We start from the raw sequence: 20,330 nt of genomic DNA on the forward strand, positions 1-20,330 counted from the left end.
CGTTTGCTAAATTACGGATTTTTTAGAAGGCTTTTTTTTTCTTTTTATATATTTAATGTTAACTGTCAACTTCCAAGTGCATAATCATCTTGTTTGTATTTCAGCAGGTGTTCATGATTTTATACCTGATTACCAGCCCTCCCCAATGACAGACTCAGGGCTTAGTTCAAGTTCTACCTCTTCTAGCATCAGTTTAGGAAATACAAGCGCTGGCATTTCTCATCTGCACACCACAATCCTCAATGAGGTTGACATTTCTGTAGAACAGGACGAAAAAGTGAAAACTCTAATAGAATTTATTACCTCAAGGTAAGATTTCAGTTCTCGTTTTTGTCAAGATGTGTTTTGTGGAAATATGGCAAAACCCTTACTATTTAGCATCACATTGTCTAGTTTTGTCTCTCTTATCACCAGTAAGAGAGAGTTTAGTCCTGAAGTGTTTTTGTGATACAGCCTAAGAGCAACTCCAGCTTTCCAGCAATTTCAGATAATTTTGGCCACCTTTTCATGTCCTGAGTGTTTAAAAATCTTTTGCCGTGTTCTAGCAGGTCTGTTATGTTTGCCTGCCACACTTTATAGAATTCCCTTTTCCGTCTAAAGGACTAGGGTTTAACACATAAAGATGATTAGAGACCTGCAGGATTTGTGTGGAGTATATGGATTACCTAAGGTATGGATTACCAAGAATTTGTGGCAAAGAGCATCTAAAACCATCGACACTTGTGCGGTTTGTACAGTAGCTTATATAAAGCTTTCAAGAGTGTGTAAATCTGAATTCCTGCCAATTTCTCAAAAGCATTTTTTTACTTATGCTTTGTATCAGCCTAGATTTAGAATAGTAAGAAGTGTGTAATGGTGTTAGTTGTACTAGTTCTTTGTTAGGTAACTAAATATTAATCTAACAGAGAATATCTCTTCCTAAACTTATGCTGTTATTTCAGTTGGATCATATATATTTCTTTTCAGCTTGTCTTAACTTCTTGTATATTGTTGTATAGTATTGGACAGTTGGGAAGCTTTTTTCAGTTTGTGTTTGCAGTTTTAAATGGTTTCTTTTATGTGGTAAATAGTAGATTCTTTTGCAGTTAACCTTAAATTTAAAATAACATTTAAAGAATACTAATGACAAAGGGTATGCATTATATTCTCTTTATTTTTATATTTTTAGGAAAAGAGGCCCACTTTGGAATCATGAAGATGTTTCAGCCAGGAACCCTAATATAAAGAGTGCTGAACAATTAACTGTGTTTTTAAAGCATGTGGTATCTATATTTAAACAATCTAGCTCAGGTATGTTAGAAAACAGTATATGCATGATAGAATGTCCAAATCTGCAAACTAAATGAATTTTTTGAAATACCTGTAAATTTATAGTTTATCTATAAAATGACTCTAGGTGATCGATTGCTGCTTCTGATTAATAGGTTTTTCTTGTGTATTGCACACTTCTTGTTTCTATTAAGACATGTTTAGATACCATCATTTAGGAATTAGATAAAATGTCTTGTCAATTACTATGGACAATTAATATTCAAATCAAATGTTGTATTCTCTACAAGCCTTTCCAGTGAAGTGTTATGGAACACAAGCTTACATGCCTGGAAAGATTTTTAAGAGTAATACTTCTTGAGAAAAATTTAGAAAGTGAGAGTATTTTAAAGTTAGGAATGGCTTTGGTGATTTACTCTTCATTAAATTCAAGTGTGGTTTGGTGGTTTTTTTGGTTTTTTTTTTTAAATGAAGTAATGTATTGTTTGAGCATTTATTTGCTTTTATAGGAGGATTTCAGTTGGAACGCCGTCTCAGTGAAGTTGCTTTGCAAACTGCGCTTTCATGTTCCTCTCGACATTATGCTGGGAGGTCCTTTCAGATCTTCAGGGCTCTGAAGCAGCCTCTTACTGCATCTACACTTTCCGATGTTCTCTCCAGACTTGTAGAAACTGTTGGAGATGCAGGAGAAGAAGCTCAGGTATTTGAAATTTTCCCCCCACTTTATTAAAGAGATAAGTCTGCCTAAAGGACATACTTGAATTATTATTTTAATTACAGTAAAATTTAAAAGCGTTTTTTAAATTCAGATTCTTTTTATTTTTAAAGATATTTCAGATATCAAAACAGTTTTAATCGTGACTCTGAATTTTCATTTAATTAAATGATCCTGTTTCATCAGGATTGTGTTCTAAATAAAGCATGAAATAATAAATTTGTTACTGATACTGATTATATATTTTTATATCACTTCTCAGTTGATCTTTTTCTGTCATCCTCCTTGTGCACATTGCATAATTTATAATGACCTGTGGCTTTCCCCAGGGTTTTGTCATAGAACTTCTTCTGACCTTAGAATCTGCAATTGATACATTGGCTGAAACCATGAAGCATTATGATTTGCTTTCTGCCCTTTCTCAGTAAGTTCTTTTATTAGCCAAGCTATGTTACACTTTTTTAGACATTTGCATTATTAAAGATCTGAATTAGAAATGTAATGAAATAATTTCTTCTTGTCTTTGCAGAATAGTTGTGTCTTTAGAGCAAATTTGCTTACTTTTTAAATGATTTTGTCATTCCTCATCAACCAAAACTCGTAAGAATCTGTATTTTCTGAAAAGGATTTCTGCTACCTTTCCAACTTACCCCCTTGGGTCCAATTTAAAAAAAATAAAAATATATTCAAGATGTTCCTTGGGGCTCAATTCGGAAATGTAGTAAATTCTTCTGGAACTTCTCAAAAATAAAGGCACTGGATACATTTAGCACTTTTGGGTTTTAATCATGTGCTATTGATCTGAATTAATAGTTTAATTTTTTTGCAGTCTTATATTTCCCCATATGTATAAGGAAGGTAATTGTACCAATCTTCAAAAGATAATTTCAGGTTCACAGATAAAAACTCCTGTACTGCAATAAATACTTTTATTCCAGTGTTAATACAGAGTAAATTTCTTCAGTTACTGCAACTGCTAGTCTGCCTTAGGCCTCAGATTCATTGTCCATATATGAGAGAAATGTAATTGAACAGTCTACGTCATTTGCCTGTCTTGTTACAGTTTGAGTAGTTAGTTCAATAACTTCTTATCAAATGGAAAAAATCCCCTGCATATACAGACATCTTCATTTGTTTGACTTCTGGCAAAGTTTTTAAAATGTTAAGATTTATAGTAATATATTCAATTTCAGAAATGGAAGATGTTTCTTTTTCTAGGTCAGATACTTGAGACAGGTTTAAGGTATAAGTAAATAATTCCATTTATTCATTCATTTTTCTACATTTATCACATCTATAACTAAGTTGGAATGCTAGATCTTCATTTCCAGATAATATTTTACAGGCCGTAGACTAATTTTCCAGATTTTACTGAATTGTTGTGTAATTATTTTGGTATTCTGGGATTGCGACAAATAGATTTAATAGCAGAGATAACAGGATGCTACAGTCTGTATACAGTCATGTATTATAAAACTACTCTGGGGATGAAGCAGAGCATTCACTGTGTGTGCATATAGGTGATTAGTGTAACGTCTTTTTTTTCTAAAGTGTATGTTATTTAAAGTATTTTGCATGGAATAAGGGGTAACACTGATTTTGGTTTTTTGTTTTTTAGAACCTCATACCATGATTCTGTAATGGGAAACAAGTATGCAGCTAACAGGAAAAGCACTGGACAGATAAATCTAAGCACAAGCCCCATTAGTAGCGGCAGTTGTTTGGGATACTACAGCAATACAAGGAGTAATTCTTTGAGACTGAATTTCATCAGCGAGCGGAGAGGCGACCGTCGGCGGAGCAACACACTGGATATAATGGATGGAAGGATAAATCATGGTGGAAGTTTGGCCAGGACTCGAAGCCTTTCCTCCCTGCGAGAGGGAGGGATGTATGATGTGCAGCCCACTACTGACCCTGTCAACTTGATGGCCACCATTTTTTGGATTGCAGCTTCGTTGCTAGAGTCAGATTATGAGTATGAATACCTTTTGGCTCTCAAGCTGCTCAACAAGCTTCTTATTCACTTGCCTCTGGATAAATCGGAGAGCCGGGAAAAGATAGAAAAGGTGCAGAATAAACTGAAATGGAATAATTTTCCAGGCCTTCAGCAGCTTTTCCTAAAAGGCTTTACTTCAGCATCCACGCAAGAAATGACAGTTCATCTCCTCAGTAAACTCATCACAATTTCCAGGCATGCTTTGGTGGATCCTTCTCAGTTAGCAGGTATCTTTAGTAAATGTATGTGTAGTGAAAATACATTTTATCATCAAATTAAATGTAATCAAAATCAGTAGTAATTATGCATTTGCCTTAAAAAACACCTTTCAGTTAGATGGGTTTTTTGCAGTTGTTGATATTATGGTAGCAGACAGTGGGAATACATTATAGACTGTGATTATCTGTCAAGAAATACTCCCTGTAAGCTTTATGTATTGACTATTAACTTTAAACCTACTTACAAGTGAATTTTAAGAGAATGTATATCACTTCTTTACGATTTAGTGTAAACTAGCTCAATGAGTACTTTCAAACATTTACACGTTTTAGAAACAATGTGACTGTACTGCCTAAAGCTGTCCAGTTTCATGATAGTTTTGCTTAATTGTCCCAGTCTTGACTTTTATTTTCATCTTGTGCATGTTTATACCTGACACAGATGCATTTATATACATTCTACATATGTACAGACTTAGGTATATGTTTAATTTTTATATTTGTGTGAATGTGTCATGCTGTAAGTGTTCTTAAATACCACATAACTGTAATTAAATTAAATCCTAACTTCAGGGCTCATTTAACTGTATTTATGTATGTGTTTAGGATTTCCCCTAAACATCTTGTGCCTGCTTCCTCATCTGATCCAACATTTTGATAATCCAACTCAGTTTTGTAAAGAAACAGCTGACAGGATAGCAAAGGTATGTAAAATGCTTTGAAAAGTATCCAGGAGTTTATATCAGCATTGTTTCTGTATTTTTTGCTTTCCTATGTAATAGTTTTTTGTGATTCTAGTAGTAATACATAAATAACTATAAAAGGTCATATTTTAAAGATGTGAACCAGTCCTAATTTATGTAGTTGGACCTCATATCAGCCCCCAAGTTCCCCTTTGTCAATGAAAAACACATTTAGCTTATTCTATAGAACTTAGATGTGATGAACAGATTTCCTGGTTAATGATATCAGTTACTTTTCTTAACTTGTCTGATTTTTCAGTTTGTAATTTTGAATGTGAACTCAATTAGTTTTTAAGCACACTTCCTAATATAAGTATGAGAAAGAAGTGATCCTTACCTTTGGGACTGGTAGGCAGAGAATAAAAGGTAGTATGTCCTTTCTATGACTTGTACACAACGATTACCCTTGGAATATTTTTGAACTGTAGTGTCTGTTAAAGCAATACAGGCTACACACCAGCAATCTCCAGCCAGGCTGGTGGTGTGCTGACCTCACAGGCTGCATTTTAAGGAAGAAAGTGGAAATTTCTGTCATGGGAGATGCAATCCCAGCCCTCTGGCTGCCCAGACTGTGACATGTTTGTTACAGAACTATGTGCAGGCTGTCTCAAAGGAGTAAATGGCATGATACAAATCCAGAAATTACTGCTGTCCCTTAAATAGTTGAGCTACTAGCTAGGGACAGTAGTTGAGGTAAGTCTGATAGGAGTTAGCAATCAGCTTGGAGGATGGATGCCACGATACCAAAATTCAACAGGAACTGTACGTGTTGCTTGTGGGATTAGTTTGATTTCAGTTATTAGAAAATGCAGTGAAATCTGGGGAAGGTGCGGAATGACTAGTGAATGCTTAGGTTAAAAATTTGTCACTTTTAATATAATTAAATACACTTTTTGCTTTTCAGGTTTGTGCAGAGGAGAAATCACCAACTCTGGCCAATCTGGCTCATATGATGAGTTTGTACAGTACACACAGTTATTCCAGAGACTGTTCTAACTGGATTAACGTAGTGTGTAGATACTTGCATGACTCTTTCTCAGATGCCACATTTAACCTCGTAACTTATCTTGCAGAGGTAAATTTTTAGTAAAAATGTGTCTCTTCTTGACAATCTGTGATGAACATTCCATTTATTCATTGCAAATTTCTTATTTTTCATGATTCTGAATATTTTGTGGGGGGGTGAAAAGCACATCTTCCATGAAGGGAGAATAATATTAAAATGTTTAGGATATAGGAAAGGGATGGCTACTGCCAGTTTGGATGCAACAATTTAAATGTACCTTGAAATGATAATTCCTCTAATGAAAGATCCCTTTTTATCATAGCAGCGTTTTGTAGTAGATACTTATATTCTGTACTACATAAAATGCACACACTGTCTTGCCTTTAGCAAAATATACTTTGTGCAAATTTTAAGAGATCTTTTTTAGCCAAGCATGTACTTAAAAGATGTCCTTATCACAACTTAAAAATAATTTGGAAGTTCAGTTCTAAGTATTGTAGTATATAATCAGAGATCATGTAAGTTAGAGAATTCAGTATGTGATTCTGCCAGCTGTTCATGCAGGAAAACTGTAACTACCTTTGAAAAACTACTTTGTGTGAAAAGCTTGTAGAGCTTGTCCTTGAAGTATCACTTCAAACAGATGAAAATATCTTTTAAAATATTTGTACATTGTCATGAATGACTGTGTATATACTTACTTTGTTTGACAGATTGTGTTTACCTGCCTTATTTAAGCTTTGAGATTTTGAATTTGTATGAACAATTCTGTTTAGTGAGAAGTGTTTTCTTTGTGTACTTTAAATCTGTGCTAACATGTCAAAATTCAGGGAAAAATTTAATTAGGACAGAGAACATTGTTCTATTATATTAGCATTAAATCAGATAAAACAAAACTTTGAAAAACACAAGTTTCTTGAAGGAGAAAATTAATACGTATGGAAGTTAGCTGTATTATAATGTTTGTTTTCACTTTTTGCTACCATAAGGGCCCTAATTAAATTCTGTATTTTTAAAAACTTTTTTTAGCTGTTAGAGAAAGGGTTATCCAGTATGCAACAGTCCTTGCTGCAGATCATTTACAGTCTTCTGAGTCATATTGACCTATCCACAGCACCAGTGAAGCAGTTCAATTTGGAAATCATAAAAGTTATTGGTAAATATGTTCAGGTAGGTACTCTGAAAAACTAGAAAAGCCTTTCTGCTTATTGTCAAAGTGGTAGTGAAATTACACTTGAATTTTGGGGCAAATTAATTTATTTCACATATAAAAACAATTGTTTGGAGTCAGATTCTGTAGTGTTTTATTTTTTGTCCTATGTGCTTCATTCAGTATGTGCTTATGTATTTGTCCAATTTGATTTACATCTTGTGGGGCGGATTACCTGGGTGAATGTGCTTCTATTTACAGATATAAGCAACTCTAGATATCTAGTTAGAGGAGATGACCCTTCTGTAAAAACACAAGGAAACATTTACTGCTGAATACTGCACAAATGCTTTGTTTATTTTCAGAAAGAAATTTTATAGTTAAATGCATATTTTAAATTGTTTTAGCTAATACATATGTGAGGAACACTAAGCTGCATCTTAATGAATTTGAGTGTGGTTTTTATCCCCAAAGGATGAACAACAGTGTTTTGCCCTAGGTAGTTTAATCCTTTGTATGTGGAACACAATGTACTAAAAATCTATTTCACTGAAGAAGGTCTAGCATCTTGCTGAAAGACTTTATAAAAACGCCTGGAGCATAAAGCCGTTTCAGTGCACAGCATTCTCTTCCACTCCCTCCTTTTCTTTTTTTCCTGAATTCCATTATTGCCAAATGTATTTCAGTCAAATGGTTTAATCATAATTAACTAGGAAAAGTAGTGTTCCCTGGCTGTTTTGTTATTGGTGGATATGTACTTTAGATATTGTGCTCCTGTCAGAATGCATTAGGCAAAATGGAATGATCAGCATAACTGTAGTTTTCATGGCCTGACAGCTGCTTGCTTCGCCTCTAACCTTTATCTGAGCTTTCTGTGAAAGCCCACACTACTGTGGAATGTAATCTGAATTAGATGATGTTAGCTATCAAAATAATGGTAAGTAGCAAAAGAAAAATATTCCAGAGGAGCCTATGTATTTTTGACATGATAAACCACGTTACTATAAATAATAAAAGATCATAAAAGAACATGTCTTGTGTAAATGTGGTGCTACTAAGCTCTTTTTTTTTTTAGTCCTCCGCAATCACAATGCACCTTAATAAATTTATGTTGCTACAGGGTGATTCAGGTTTGAGACTACTTATTTTATGTTTATAATGCACAGAATCTCAGGAGAAGCATATACTACTTAGAGCCTTGAAAGTGATGTTTAATTTTTTTAAAGCAGTAAAGAAATATTTAAAGAAATATGGCATCCTAATTAAGAAAACATCAACTAAAAAAGAAGCAGGCATCCTGCTGGAAGATTTAAGTTTCAGGTAGAATCCTAATATTTCCAGGATTGTAAATTTTAGCACTCCCAAGGTGCTGCTTTCGGTGTGATTCACTCTCTTGTGTGATTCACTCCACAACCTCTGTAGTTAAAACCACTCACTTATTTACATTACCTTAATAATTTTTTTTAAAGACAGTACATTTAATTCAGGTTCTGCCTCTTATGTTCTCATGCTTTTGCCCTGGCTTTAAGCACTCTCTTGATTTGATACTGTACATGGTTTTGCTTTTTCTTTATTATTATTTTTTCCTTTTTCCCCAAGATCTTCCAAATGTGTGAGAAATAGAAAGCACAAAATATTTCTGTCTGTTTCAAATTCAGTTTACTTTGCCTGTAAGTGTAGAATAATTAAAGCTGCCAGGAGGTGGAAATTGTTTTGCTTTAAAACATTATCAATTTTTATCTTCTGGGGCATGATGGCGGCAGCTACTTCAGACAGTGGTAAAAAAGGCAGTGTAAATACAGGGAGCACGAGGGACATGGCACAGAGCCTGGTGCCTGACCGCCTGCCAAGGGATGAGCTGGTACCTTGCTGTTGCCTTCCTGGCACTCCAAGGTCCGAAGCTGCCCCACCTGCATTAGCACCTTGCGGCCATGAATGGAAGATGGGAGCTTTTAGGTTTGGGAGTCCTGCAATGAATCGATGCAAAAATCTACAGTACTTAAAAAAATGGTTGTCTTGTTTGACGTGATTGTTTTGTGATTTGTGTACATTCTCTTTAGAGTCCGTACTGGAAGGAAGCCCTTAATATTTTGAAACTGGTGGTGTCTCGGTCAGCAAGCCTTGTTGTACCTAATGATATTCCCAAGTCGTACGGAGGTGACATAGGTTCTCCTGAAATCTCTTTCACGAAAATTTTTAATAATGTCTCCAAGGAGCTACCTGGGAAGACCTTAGATTTTCATTTTGATATATCAGAGGTAATTATTATATTTAAATTACAATGCAGTGATAACTTTCTGATGCAGACTCAGTTTCGTTTTCTGTTACCCTTCTACGTTCACATACGTAAATGTGTTTTTTAAGAATGGCAGACAGTGAAGTTTTACATGCATGTAATTACAGTCCTACTGAAAGATAAACTTTGAATTCTTTTCTGTTGTGTTTTCGCCTTCTCCCTGCTTTGAATGTCTGGAGAGTTAATTACTAAAAGTCAATAGGATTATTCTCAAGGGTATTTCAGCTGTGTCGGAGAGCAGGCTAGTGCAGCTGGCTGCTGTTTGCAGCTGAACGTTCCAGGCTTTCATCAAATGAAGGGTTGTGCTTCTAAGGGCTAAGAGGATTAAAACCCTGTATTGCCATTTTGGTGTGACTTTGGAAGAGGGAGAAGATTTAGAGGAGAGAGTAGGATACAGAATATAGAACCTCAGAGTGAGATGGACACAACTGGAGTAGTTTAAAGCACCATCATTTCCCCCCAATTAGGGTTTTCATTAGAACTGAAAATAATATATTAATACAGCTGATATTCTATATCTGAAAAGGGGAGTGTAGCCAAATGACTGCAATGTAATATAGGGATGTGAAAATTGTAGAAACTTTAGATATAAGCAAAAGTAGGGGCTCCTGGTTGAAGCTGACCCTAGGTAATGATTGGAGATAGAGATGTCTTAGGACTGTAACTTAAATTGGTAAGTGAATTCCTTACTTTCAGTGCAGGCAGATAATTGAGAGACAAGATAAAATCCCACAGAATTAACTGGAGTGGCATTTGCTGTCAAAATCTGAATGTGATCGTTGGTTTTCCGGAGTGTGCATGTGTTAGTGAAGCTGCTGCTCTGTGCAAACAATTTGTTCATGTCTGTGAATGAATCTGTCAAGCAGTTTTTAAAATGTGTTTGAAAAATATAACTAGATTGTCAGCATAAAACTTGCATAATTCAAAAACCACAAGTGGGCAGAATGGCAGCCTGCTGTGCAGGGTAGAAGCATTCAGCTTTACATTTCCCAGTGTACCTGTGCTTGGTGGATTAGGCATGAGCTTCATAGAACGCTTAAAAACAAGCAAACAGACAAACCGTGATACCTTTTATATAATACTAAACTCAGAAATCTAATGTGTAGTCTTTACTAATACGGATTTGAATTTTAAAGTTGTACTTGTTGTCTCTGATAGACACCAATTATTGGGAATAAGTATGGTGATCAACACAGCGCAGCTGGTAGAAATGGGAAGCCAAAAGTCATTGCTGTCACCCGGAGCACTTCTTCAACTTCATCAGGCTCCAATTCAAATGCATTGGTTCCTGTCAGCTGGAAGAGACCACAGCTGTCTCAGGTATATTGTGTCTCAAACGCATTGTACTTCTATTGTAGATAGTGTTCATGAAGGTGTAAAAAAAATTTGTTGAAGTGTTATTTGAAGTCTGCATTGTGTCTTAACAAAACAGTAAATGAATATAGCATAAAGTGAAAGCTCTTACTGGTGAAAAGAAAAAATATTAAGATTCTTTTCAGAAGATCTCACCATGTGAGATGACTAGATAAAAATGCAAACCTTTTTCATTTTTACTTGGCCATGCAGCAGATGCCTTGCTATACATGTTTTTTCTTTGGTATATTTTTCAGAGAAGAACTAGGGAGAAGTTAATGAACGTACTTTCTCTGTGTGGTCCAGAATCTGGTCTTCCCAAGAATCCTTCAGTAAGTGGTGATGATGGTTTGTTTTGGTTTTTAATTCCCAGTAGTGAGAATGCTTTGCATTTTCAGGTATTGGTGAAGTTAGCAAGAGCAGTTTTTTGACAAACTGGTTTTGGTTCAACAGTTCACAAATCTAGTTGAAGAATTAAAAAAAGATGGAATGATAAGTATTGAATTACTTTTATTTCTCAAGAAATTCAGTAGGCACCATTCTTCACTAGACAAGCCTCAAATCGTACTTAAATTCAGCCAAGACTAATGTTACTGTCTTGGTGAACTTAGGTCAAGTCTTGTAGGGTGAGGACTGTGTTTTAAAGCATAGAAAAGACACTTGGCATACTAAGTTCAATGACAGTGATGACGTTAAGAGCTCTTAAAATAAAAGGATAGCCTACCTTCGTTATCATCTAAAATACTGGGCTTTATTGTGACATAGAAGTTCTTAGTTGTTTAAAAACATTGGTGGGAGTGGATCTTTAATCTAGTGGAGGAGCTTAATATAAATTAAATGAGATGTCTGAAGGTGAAGCTGAAGAGATTTTTTTAAAATGTAAATGAAAATAAAGAGCAAATTGTGAATATTATAGTCACTGGAAGCCGCCATTGCATACCATTTTCAAGATATACAGTCCTTCCACACAAATGGGGAGGTAAAAATTATATGGCCTGTGTTATTTGGGTGATTATTATCGTGGATTTTTTATACTTAAGTTTGACTAATATTGTGGTTATGAAAATGAAGGTTCAGGGATATTTTTTTGCCTTTTTCTATACCTTTGCAACTCTCAGTTATATTAAGGAGGGAGTGATACCACTAGTTCAAAGATCTAGTTTAAGATTCAACTAATCTCAAAACAAATTGCAGTCTGTACTTGCCCTAGTATGATCATTATAGTGGTACGCTAACTGCTACCTGTGCCGTTAAATTGCGGGAAGCAGGATAGCTGTCTCATGGAGTGACAGAAGTTCTAAGTTTTTGTTTCTATTTTTACCCATATCTGCAGGTTGTGTTTTCTTCTAGTGAAGACTTGGAAGTTGGAGATCAGCAAACTAGTCTTATTTCAGCAACAGAAGAAGTGATTCAAGAGGAGGAAGTGGCTGTAGAAGACAACACTAGTGAACAACAGTTTGGAGTTTTTAAAGACTTTGACTTTTTAGATGTTGAATTGGAGGATGCAGAGGTGAGACCTTGGGATTTCTTCTGTGTATTTCCATTTGAGAACATTTTAAAAATCAGGTTATGTTGGTGCAATTCTAAGGAATTGGCAGCTCTTCTAACCAATCCAATTGGGAAAAATTTATGGCATGATTGAACTTACCTTGCATGATATAGAAACCTGTGTCAAAAATTGCAGGGTTAAGTTCTTACATATTGTTATTGGTTTTTTGGAGGACAGTTGGGGTGTTTTGGGGAGGTGTTAAGTAACAATCTGAAAGTGAAGTGATACAACAGAATAAGCCAATAACAGGATGAACAACTGGATATCATGCAGTAGAAAACTTAATTATGGAACAGTATGTTAAGGAAATGGCGTTATCTTTGTTCCTGGTATGTTTTTGCATTTTTAAAACATGAAAAATAGCTTTCAAAGTTGCAAACTGTATTATACACTATCTCGTTATATGCAATTGACTTAGTCACCGTAACTGCTTGCACTGACTTCTACGTTACATCTGGTTTGTTGCAGTCCTTACACTTTCTCCACTTCCCCTTCTGTCGAGAGAGAGAGGAGTGGTAAAACAAAATTAAATATTGAGAAATAGTAAAGATTCTGCGAACAATTGTTACTTGATTGGGATAAATAAAATGCTTCAGAGCAGAGTTTGCTGAAGCTTAAGAGTATGACTGTAAAAGGTCTGAGGAGAAGAAATAAAATGCTGTGTAGTTTCTTCCAGTCCTGTTGTTACAGTCTATACAAAATATTGAATTAGTAGTGGAGACCTTTTCAGGTCATGTATCAACAAGCTACAAAGAAGAATATCTGCCTATGTAAACATTAAGATTGTTGTTCTCCTGCTTAATCTAGCCGTTTTTACAAAATCTTGCACTTTTTTCCCCCTCTAATACTTTTGGTTTATCTTACTTTCTTCGTGCTTCCTGTGTATTGCTTCACTTCAGCCAGTATTTCATTTCTTAGGAAAAGTACAGGCTCATCATGGTCTGTTGCATATATATGACCATGCACTATTCAGACATGATTTCCTATATTGAATGCAAGTGGTCAAACAGTTTAGAATTAAGGCTTAGTAGTAGAAAACATTATTTTTACACTAGATGGGGCTTCACAGGTGGAATGCCAAAAGTTGAAAACTTTGCCAAACCAAGTTAATTATTAACTTCATTTTCTATATTATTTCAATAGCAGATCGTAATGAAGAAAAGACAGTTTCTTTCTCATTATTTGCCTGCATGAAACATGTAGTGCTATACTTCAGGGGGAAAAAAGTAAGAAAAAGAAAAATAAAAAGCGCAGATTGCATAAATTTAGGACGTATTGCATATAAATTGTACACTTGATATGTGAGCTGCCTAGTTTTGCACCAAAAGTACAGAATGTTCAACAGTAGGAACTGGGGCTTTTGCATTAAAATCTGAGTAGTATTCATATCAAACTTAAGAGCTTCAGCCCATAGTAGTAGTACTTTGTTGTAGGTGGGATTTTACTTTGCCATAACTTTTCAACTTTTCTGGAGCAAAACAAATCTCTAAGAAAGAGAGTACAAAATGTTTAGTTTCCTCGGCATGAGTGACCTCTGTTAGAGCAGTTTTGGAACCCATACTTGCACATTTGGGGCTAGATGTGGTGTTTTAGTAACTGTCTGTAGACTGGTGAAGTGAAATGATGAGGTTTTCAGTCTTACTTAGATGAATTGTTGACGGTTGACGAAGTGCTTGAGAAAATCAAAGATCGTTACCGCACGTGTGAATTAGAATAGGGGTTTTATAAGATACAGATTTTACTTAGTATGTGGGATGTTTTAAACCCAAGTATGCCAACTTGAAAACGTGCGAACAGAAAGGATAAAGCTTTCGGTGTTTAGGGTGCGTTTCGTAAAACTGACACGAGTTACTGGTAAAAGTGTTAAAGACGGTATCGTTTTCTTCTAAAACGTGTATTAATGTCGATGGTGCTTTGTCAGTCAAATGTGGTCAGTTTAGATTCATGTGTGTTAGTTAAAGAATTTCATCTAATGTTTGTTGAAGCAGTTGCTTTACATGTTATGCTAGAGAAAATGTATCATAAGCATGCTGGTTTTAGTGTTTTGTTGTCAGTTTGTTTATTTTTTTAATCAATCTCCCATTAGAAAGAGATTATCTAAAATACTACCTTTTTGACCAAAGCTTTTTCTCAGAGCTTGAATCAGTCTTTTACTGTTGGCAAATCTTATGTAATAAAACATTTTTCCCTGGTTCTAGAGTATCTTTAAGTGTTTGTCCTCGTTCTTTCTAATTATATGTGTTTTCCTTTTTGCTAACCAGGAGCTGCAGGTAAGTTGCAGCCTGGTGGCCTGGCTTGTTCATCTGTTGTTGTCTGTGGTGTGTTTGTACTTTCTAGTCAGATATATAAAATTGGTACTGATATAGTTCTAGATTATGTAGAGTTACTTTCCAAGAAGATACTCAAAAGATTTTTACTTCATTTGCCATATATTTTAATTTACCTACAAACATAATTTAACAAGGTATTTAAAATTTTGATAAAATTAAAGGGCTGATTGAAACTCTGTTCATAGTGTATTCAGTACTTGTGTTGTCTGCATTGCATTTATGTATTAAATTTTTTAGGTTGAAATTGGTATGTACATATGTGTGGAAATTTTATTACAGGGTGAAAGCATGGACAACTTCAACTGGGGCGTTCGTAGGCGCTCCCTTGACAGCATTGACAAAGGAGACACACCATCTCTTCAAGAATGTCAGTACTCTGGTAGCACACCCAGCTTGAACTTGACCAACCAGGAAGACACTGATGAGTCTTCAGAAGAAGAAGCAGCCCTGACTGCAAGTCAGATACTATCTCGTTCGCAGATGGTAAGTTATTTTTCTGTGAAAGGAATCTGGGAACTTAAGCTTTCACTTCCACTTTTAATGGATAAGTGTGGCTCACACCTTCAGCCTAAGTGAGCTGAAGAGGAGCTAAGCTTCTTTTTTGTAACAACATCTGGGAAGAGGAGTTACTTTACCTACTGGTGGTACATAACAGGTTCATATTTCTAGTACAACATTCATCTTTTAGTGTATTTATGCTTAACATACTTGTTTAAATATAAGCGCAGAATTGCATGTGTTCATATATAAGTGTGTGTCTTTGTGGATTTGTAGTTTTGACACTCCCCCCCACCCTCCCGCAAGAAAAAGTACTAAATAAGAACAAGAGCAGTAAGTGATCCTGTGGGAGCCTCAGTTGCATTTAACCATCGAAGTTGGTAGGATTTTGAAGCATGTGTACTTATAACTGAGGAAAATCAAGAAAGCTGGCCGCTCAGAAGTCTCTCAGCATTACATAAATGAAATTAGGAAAAAATCGACTGGATAGGGAGCAGCAGGGATAATATGACACTTTTCAGACTTCAGCCGAAGTTTATATTAATGTTTCCCATGACAAAGAATTCTGCTCTTCGATGTTTTCAGTCTAGTGTTTCACCAGTACCTTTAAGAACAAGAAAGGAAATAATTTTCGGGATCCCAAGGATAACTGCAAACTTCTCGTCCAAGTTAAATGTTACAGAAATTCAAGTAGCTGACCGTAATGAAACTGCCTATCTGAAAACTAATGTGTTTTCCTCCCTGTAATTTGTTTGATTAACTATGAAGAATTATATGTTTCTTTCTTTTCTTAGTTAAACAGTGATTCTGCAATAGATGAAACAATATCGGATCATGCTGGTTTATCACTTCAGTCTCAAGATTCCACTAGCAGTGTGGGAACAGAAGAGGTGCTTCAAATCAGAACTGAGACCCCAAGTTTGGAGGCTTCTCTAGATAACTCTAGCAACCAGCTGCCTGAGGTGGGGAGAAATGTGGGCTGGTGCATGGCTGATTTGGGCTCCTTCTAGTGTTTAGTAGCAACTTTGGCTTTCTTTTCAACTGAGTTTTCATCTGTTATACTGATTATCTGATTTGCTTTTAATATTTCTAACCTGTTGGAATGTTCTTACATAACGTTTTCTTGGTGTGAAAACTACTTGGGATGGACTGAGGGAACTTACCGCAGGTTAAAAATATTCCTGAAGGGCTGGTATTGATCATTTCGTGGTGATGAATGAAAATAGGCTAATATTCAAGATGCTTGTACCTGATGTGGTTGAAATCCTTCCTGAGCAACATTTTCTTTCAAATACCTTATTTCCCACCCCCACCCCCTTTTTTTTCTGCTTTCTTTGGGTTAATGTGATTGGTGCTACATGGGAATAAAACCTCAGGCCAGCTGTGTTAGCAGTTGGCTCCATTAAATAATCCTTTAAAAAGGACCACAGATGCTAGTGGTATACTTTTTTGGAAAGGCCTATGTGGACTGAGACAGATTTCAAGCTAATGGCTGCCTGCAAATCTGTGAGTACTTCAGTTTCTTGGTTTTTAAAATCTTCTTATTAATTTAAAATTTTAAAATCTTATTTAAAATAAAACTCTCATGTACTAGAATTCCTACAGTATTTAGCAGCTGCAGCTAAAAACTCAGCATGTTGGGTTTTTTTCTTGAATTTGGCTTGGCTCAGGTGGATTTTTTTATCTCTGCAGTTAAAAGTATTGATGCTCCTGGCAATCTTACTTTTATTTGGATATAAGCATTACTAATCCTATCTTTAACAGAAGGTACATTTTATTTTGACTTTTCCAGAAAATTAAGCTATTCCTTTGTGTTTGTGAATAATCAGTGCACAGTTGACGCTTAAGAACAAGTCTTCAGCCAACTTGATTTAAACAGTTGACTGAGTGGTTGAAGTGACTTGGGGTTCAGAACATACATTCTAACCTACCTGCTTGCTACCACAGAAATCACTCATTAACGGTCAAACGACCCACCTAGCTAATATTTGTTGAAGATAATGGTAAGAACAAAAGACAGAGTACAACAGTGGGAAGTGTTGGGTCACTGGTTTCCTGTGATAAAATCCTCATCTACTAAAAGTGTAATACTGTGTCTTCTATAGAGTAGCTTTTCCCCATATTTTTTGTATTTTTCCATAATCATTATCTATATGCTTTTTTTAAAAGTGTTTGGTTACACTGTGGTTGATAATACTGTCTCGGCTGTTGTAGAGCACCCATGCTTAGACTGTCAAACAAATTGTACTGTTAGTGCTCCACCTGCTTGTCTACAACACGCATTTTTGTTCTAATAGAATTTGGGGTGAGGAAGGAACCTTAATCTGGATGATTTTTTTCCCCATAGGATAGATGGTTTTTGTTAAGATTTCAAAAGGGAAAGGCAATACATAAGCTGGGATTTTGCAGAATGAAATTTACCACAATGGAACTTTTATCTTCTCCATTGTTTGCTTGTGGTAATTTCTCAGCTGTAACTCATTTTTACATTTTCATAGTTCTTACCAAGACTGGCATTACATTTGGATTCATTGTTTTTCTGCAGCTCCCTTTATAAAAATCACTATGCTTCCTGATAATTCAGGTGAAAACATTCACAAAAAAAGCAGTGCACCAATGTCACATAAAAGCATTGAAAACATTTAAACTGAGCTGAAAAATAATTTCATGACTAAGCAGCATTCAGAAGTGCTATATTAAAAAACCCCACATCACTAAACGTGATGTGTTCCAGGTTTATTTTGTGCTTGTTAGGAGATGGGATTCAGTCAAACACATCCATTTTCTTCAAGCACAGTTCAAACACTCGAAGTGTGAAAGCTGTGTAGTTGGGTTTTGTTGCTAAAAGGGAAAGCTGGCTTTATGCCTCCTCACAGAATGAGCTTGAAAATATGCACACCATCAACTCACTTTGAAAAAGTCATGAAGCCAGTAAAACTAATTTTGTCCTGTAATTTTATATGACGCAGCATAGTGCAATTGTTTTTTCCCATGCTTGTATACTTCATATATAACTGTTAAAACATAGGCATTTCAATTTTGTACATTAAGTTTTATGAGTTTAAGTCTACGAACAGTTCTAACTAAGATGATTGGTTTACTTGCACTGTAGATTTAGGAGATAATTGTTTACTAGATGTTGTTTTTCTTACATTCTCTGTAGTTGTCAACTATATAAATCACATTTTTAAGATACTTAACATTCATGTTGATAGTAAATACATCCAGTGTTACACAGAAAACTTCAGGAATTGAGAGTCATGGCACTATGAAGACTAACTTAGCTGTAAATGTATCAACTAGTAGTCAGCACTTAAATATTTTCTAAAAGTGTATCCCTCATATGTACATCTACCAGACACAATCAGTGCAGCTCTTTGTCATATATTAACATCTGTAGTAGGAGTGGACCAGCGCTTCGATCCAAATTATTTTGCAGTGATATTGTAAAAGCATCTTGCATTCCCATGTGCCTTGATTGCTCAGTGGGACAAAATGGCTGGGCAATAAAATTCCAGACTTGACTTTTACAAAAGAGGCATTAGAAGTGAGGTCACTATCTGCGTCAAATGACAGCGGTGTCACACTGAGAAGTATCATAGTCAAAGTGAGATAAGGTTAGGATCACTGTGAAAGAAAATCATTTAGTTCTCTTTAAAGCTGAAATATCTTTTGTAATATGTATACAGTTATTTACCTGTCAGAGGCTCTGTTTAGGCTGGTGAGAGCCATGAAGTGATGTGTATGCTTAGAGGCTGTCCAAAGGTTTGTTGACCAATCTCTAATATGTCCGTAGAGGAAGACCAGCACACTAAGAATGAAAACATGTGATAACATATGCCTTTATGAAATAATACAATAAAGTGTTACACTTATTCCACAGAAAAATCCAGTAAAATATTTCAAATGGATTAATCATGAATTAATTAATTCTGAATTCTTCTGTTCAATATAGTGATGTTAGTGAGTGTAATAATGCTGATGGGAAGGGAGAACGGGTCATTCTAGTATTACCTACCTGAATTTAATCATTGTCTCTTTATAATTGCCAGTGATTGAAAGCCTACATTTAGAGACTCAGGGTTAGACCCTTGAAGTTCCCCATATTAACATTAATGGCAAAATAATAAAATAGTGGAATGTCCTTTTTCCATTGTTCAACTGTTGTACCATTGCCTAGATATGCTTTAGAAACTTGTTAAAACAGAGAGTGGGAAGGAGAAGAAATTTTCTGTGCTGGTTCCAGACCCTAAAGTCAAGCATGAGGCAGTTGTTTTGCTCCTTACTGAGAAAAGTAAAATATAAAAGTCTCGATTATGGTTGTTGTGGTCTAAATATCTTTGAAGCTATTCACAGATATTTTTCTGAGAGTGTTCTCTCTTAACACATTTAACTGAATGTATTTGAGAAATGGTATTTGTTATAAATAATAAGTCACATTCTAGGATATTAATTGTAACCAGAAGTTATGAACATTACGAAGACACTGCCTGTCTTTGCTCAGGTGAACCTGTGTACAGTCCAAAGAGCTGAACGATTAAAGTACAACTGGATATTTGTAAACAATTTTTTAATAACTCTTATTACTTTACCATTATAAAAACTGGTAAGAGTACATAAGCCCTGACAATAAATGTAATAAAAGTATGTTTGGTTCACAGGAAGGCAGTTCAGCAGTGAGGGATGAACAAGTTAGCACTGCTAGTGAAGACAATGGGTCGTATCTTCTACAAGAGCAACAAGACTGCCTGGTCTGTCATGAGTCTCTTGAGTTGGAAGAGACCCCAGAACTGGCAGAGGCAGCAGCTCCTGAGAGCTATTCTGAATCGATCTGTGAAGAGGATGTCACTCTTGCTTTGAAGGAGTTGGATGAGAGATGTGAAGAAGAAGAAGCTGACTTCTCTGGTTTGTCTAGGTAAGAATAATATTGGTTCCAACTAACAGAAATTACATGTGTCATATTGTTCAAGCTGACTGTGACAAAAAACTACACGGTCTCCAGCTCAGTCCTCCCCTACCATTTCCACAGTAATGTGGAGGGAGACAATTCAACTGAAAAAGCCCAAGGGTTTGACATTAAGGGTAGGAAGGGTAATAATCTATCATTTAAGATGGCAGGTAAAGAACCAGAGACTTGGGGAGAAACACATAGTTTTAATGCACCACTACCATGTACGAAGTAAGATAGTGAGAGGAATACATCA

The 20,330-nt window shown here is 35.6% G+C and overlaps 1 protein-coding gene across 1 annotated transcript in view; it reads left to right on the top strand.

Moving 5' to 3' along the window:
* The window catches only part of FRYL (FRY-like), a gene marked incomplete at its 3' end in the record, with an annotated part of 46,670 nt that extends 26,629 nt beyond the window's left edge, over positions 1-20,041 (top strand). The window contains exons 23-37 of the mRNA XM_009879134.1: positions 108-309; positions 1,169-1,290; positions 1,779-1,969; positions 2,314-2,408; positions 3,603-4,210; positions 4,808-4,905; positions 5,849-6,019; positions 6,980-7,120; positions 9,161-9,358; positions 10,555-10,716; positions 11,007-11,081; positions 12,083-12,259; positions 14,908-15,111; positions 15,921-16,088; positions 19,788-20,041. Of these exons, the coding sequence (XP_009877436.1) occupies positions 108-309; positions 1,169-1,290; positions 1,779-1,969; positions 2,314-2,408; positions 3,603-4,210; positions 4,808-4,905; positions 5,849-6,019; positions 6,980-7,120; positions 9,161-9,358; positions 10,555-10,716; positions 11,007-11,081; positions 12,083-12,259; positions 14,908-15,111; positions 15,921-16,088; positions 19,788-20,041 (2,866 nt within the window). The remainder of the gene's footprint in view (positions 1-107; positions 310-1,168; positions 1,291-1,778; positions 1,970-2,313; positions 2,409-3,602; positions 4,211-4,807; positions 4,906-5,848; positions 6,020-6,979; positions 7,121-9,160; positions 9,359-10,554; positions 10,717-11,006; positions 11,082-12,082; positions 12,260-14,907; positions 15,112-15,920; positions 16,089-19,787) is intronic.
* Positions 20,042-20,330: the final 289 nt, after the last annotated feature.

The sequence above is a fragment of the Apaloderma vittatum genome, unplaced genomic scaffold (assembly GCF_000703405.1).
Source record: "Apaloderma vittatum isolate BGI_N311 unplaced genomic scaffold, ASM70340v1 scaffold35991, whole genome shotgun sequence".
Classification (NCBI taxonomy): Eukaryota; Metazoa; Chordata; class Aves; order Trogoniformes; family Trogonidae; genus Apaloderma; species Apaloderma vittatum.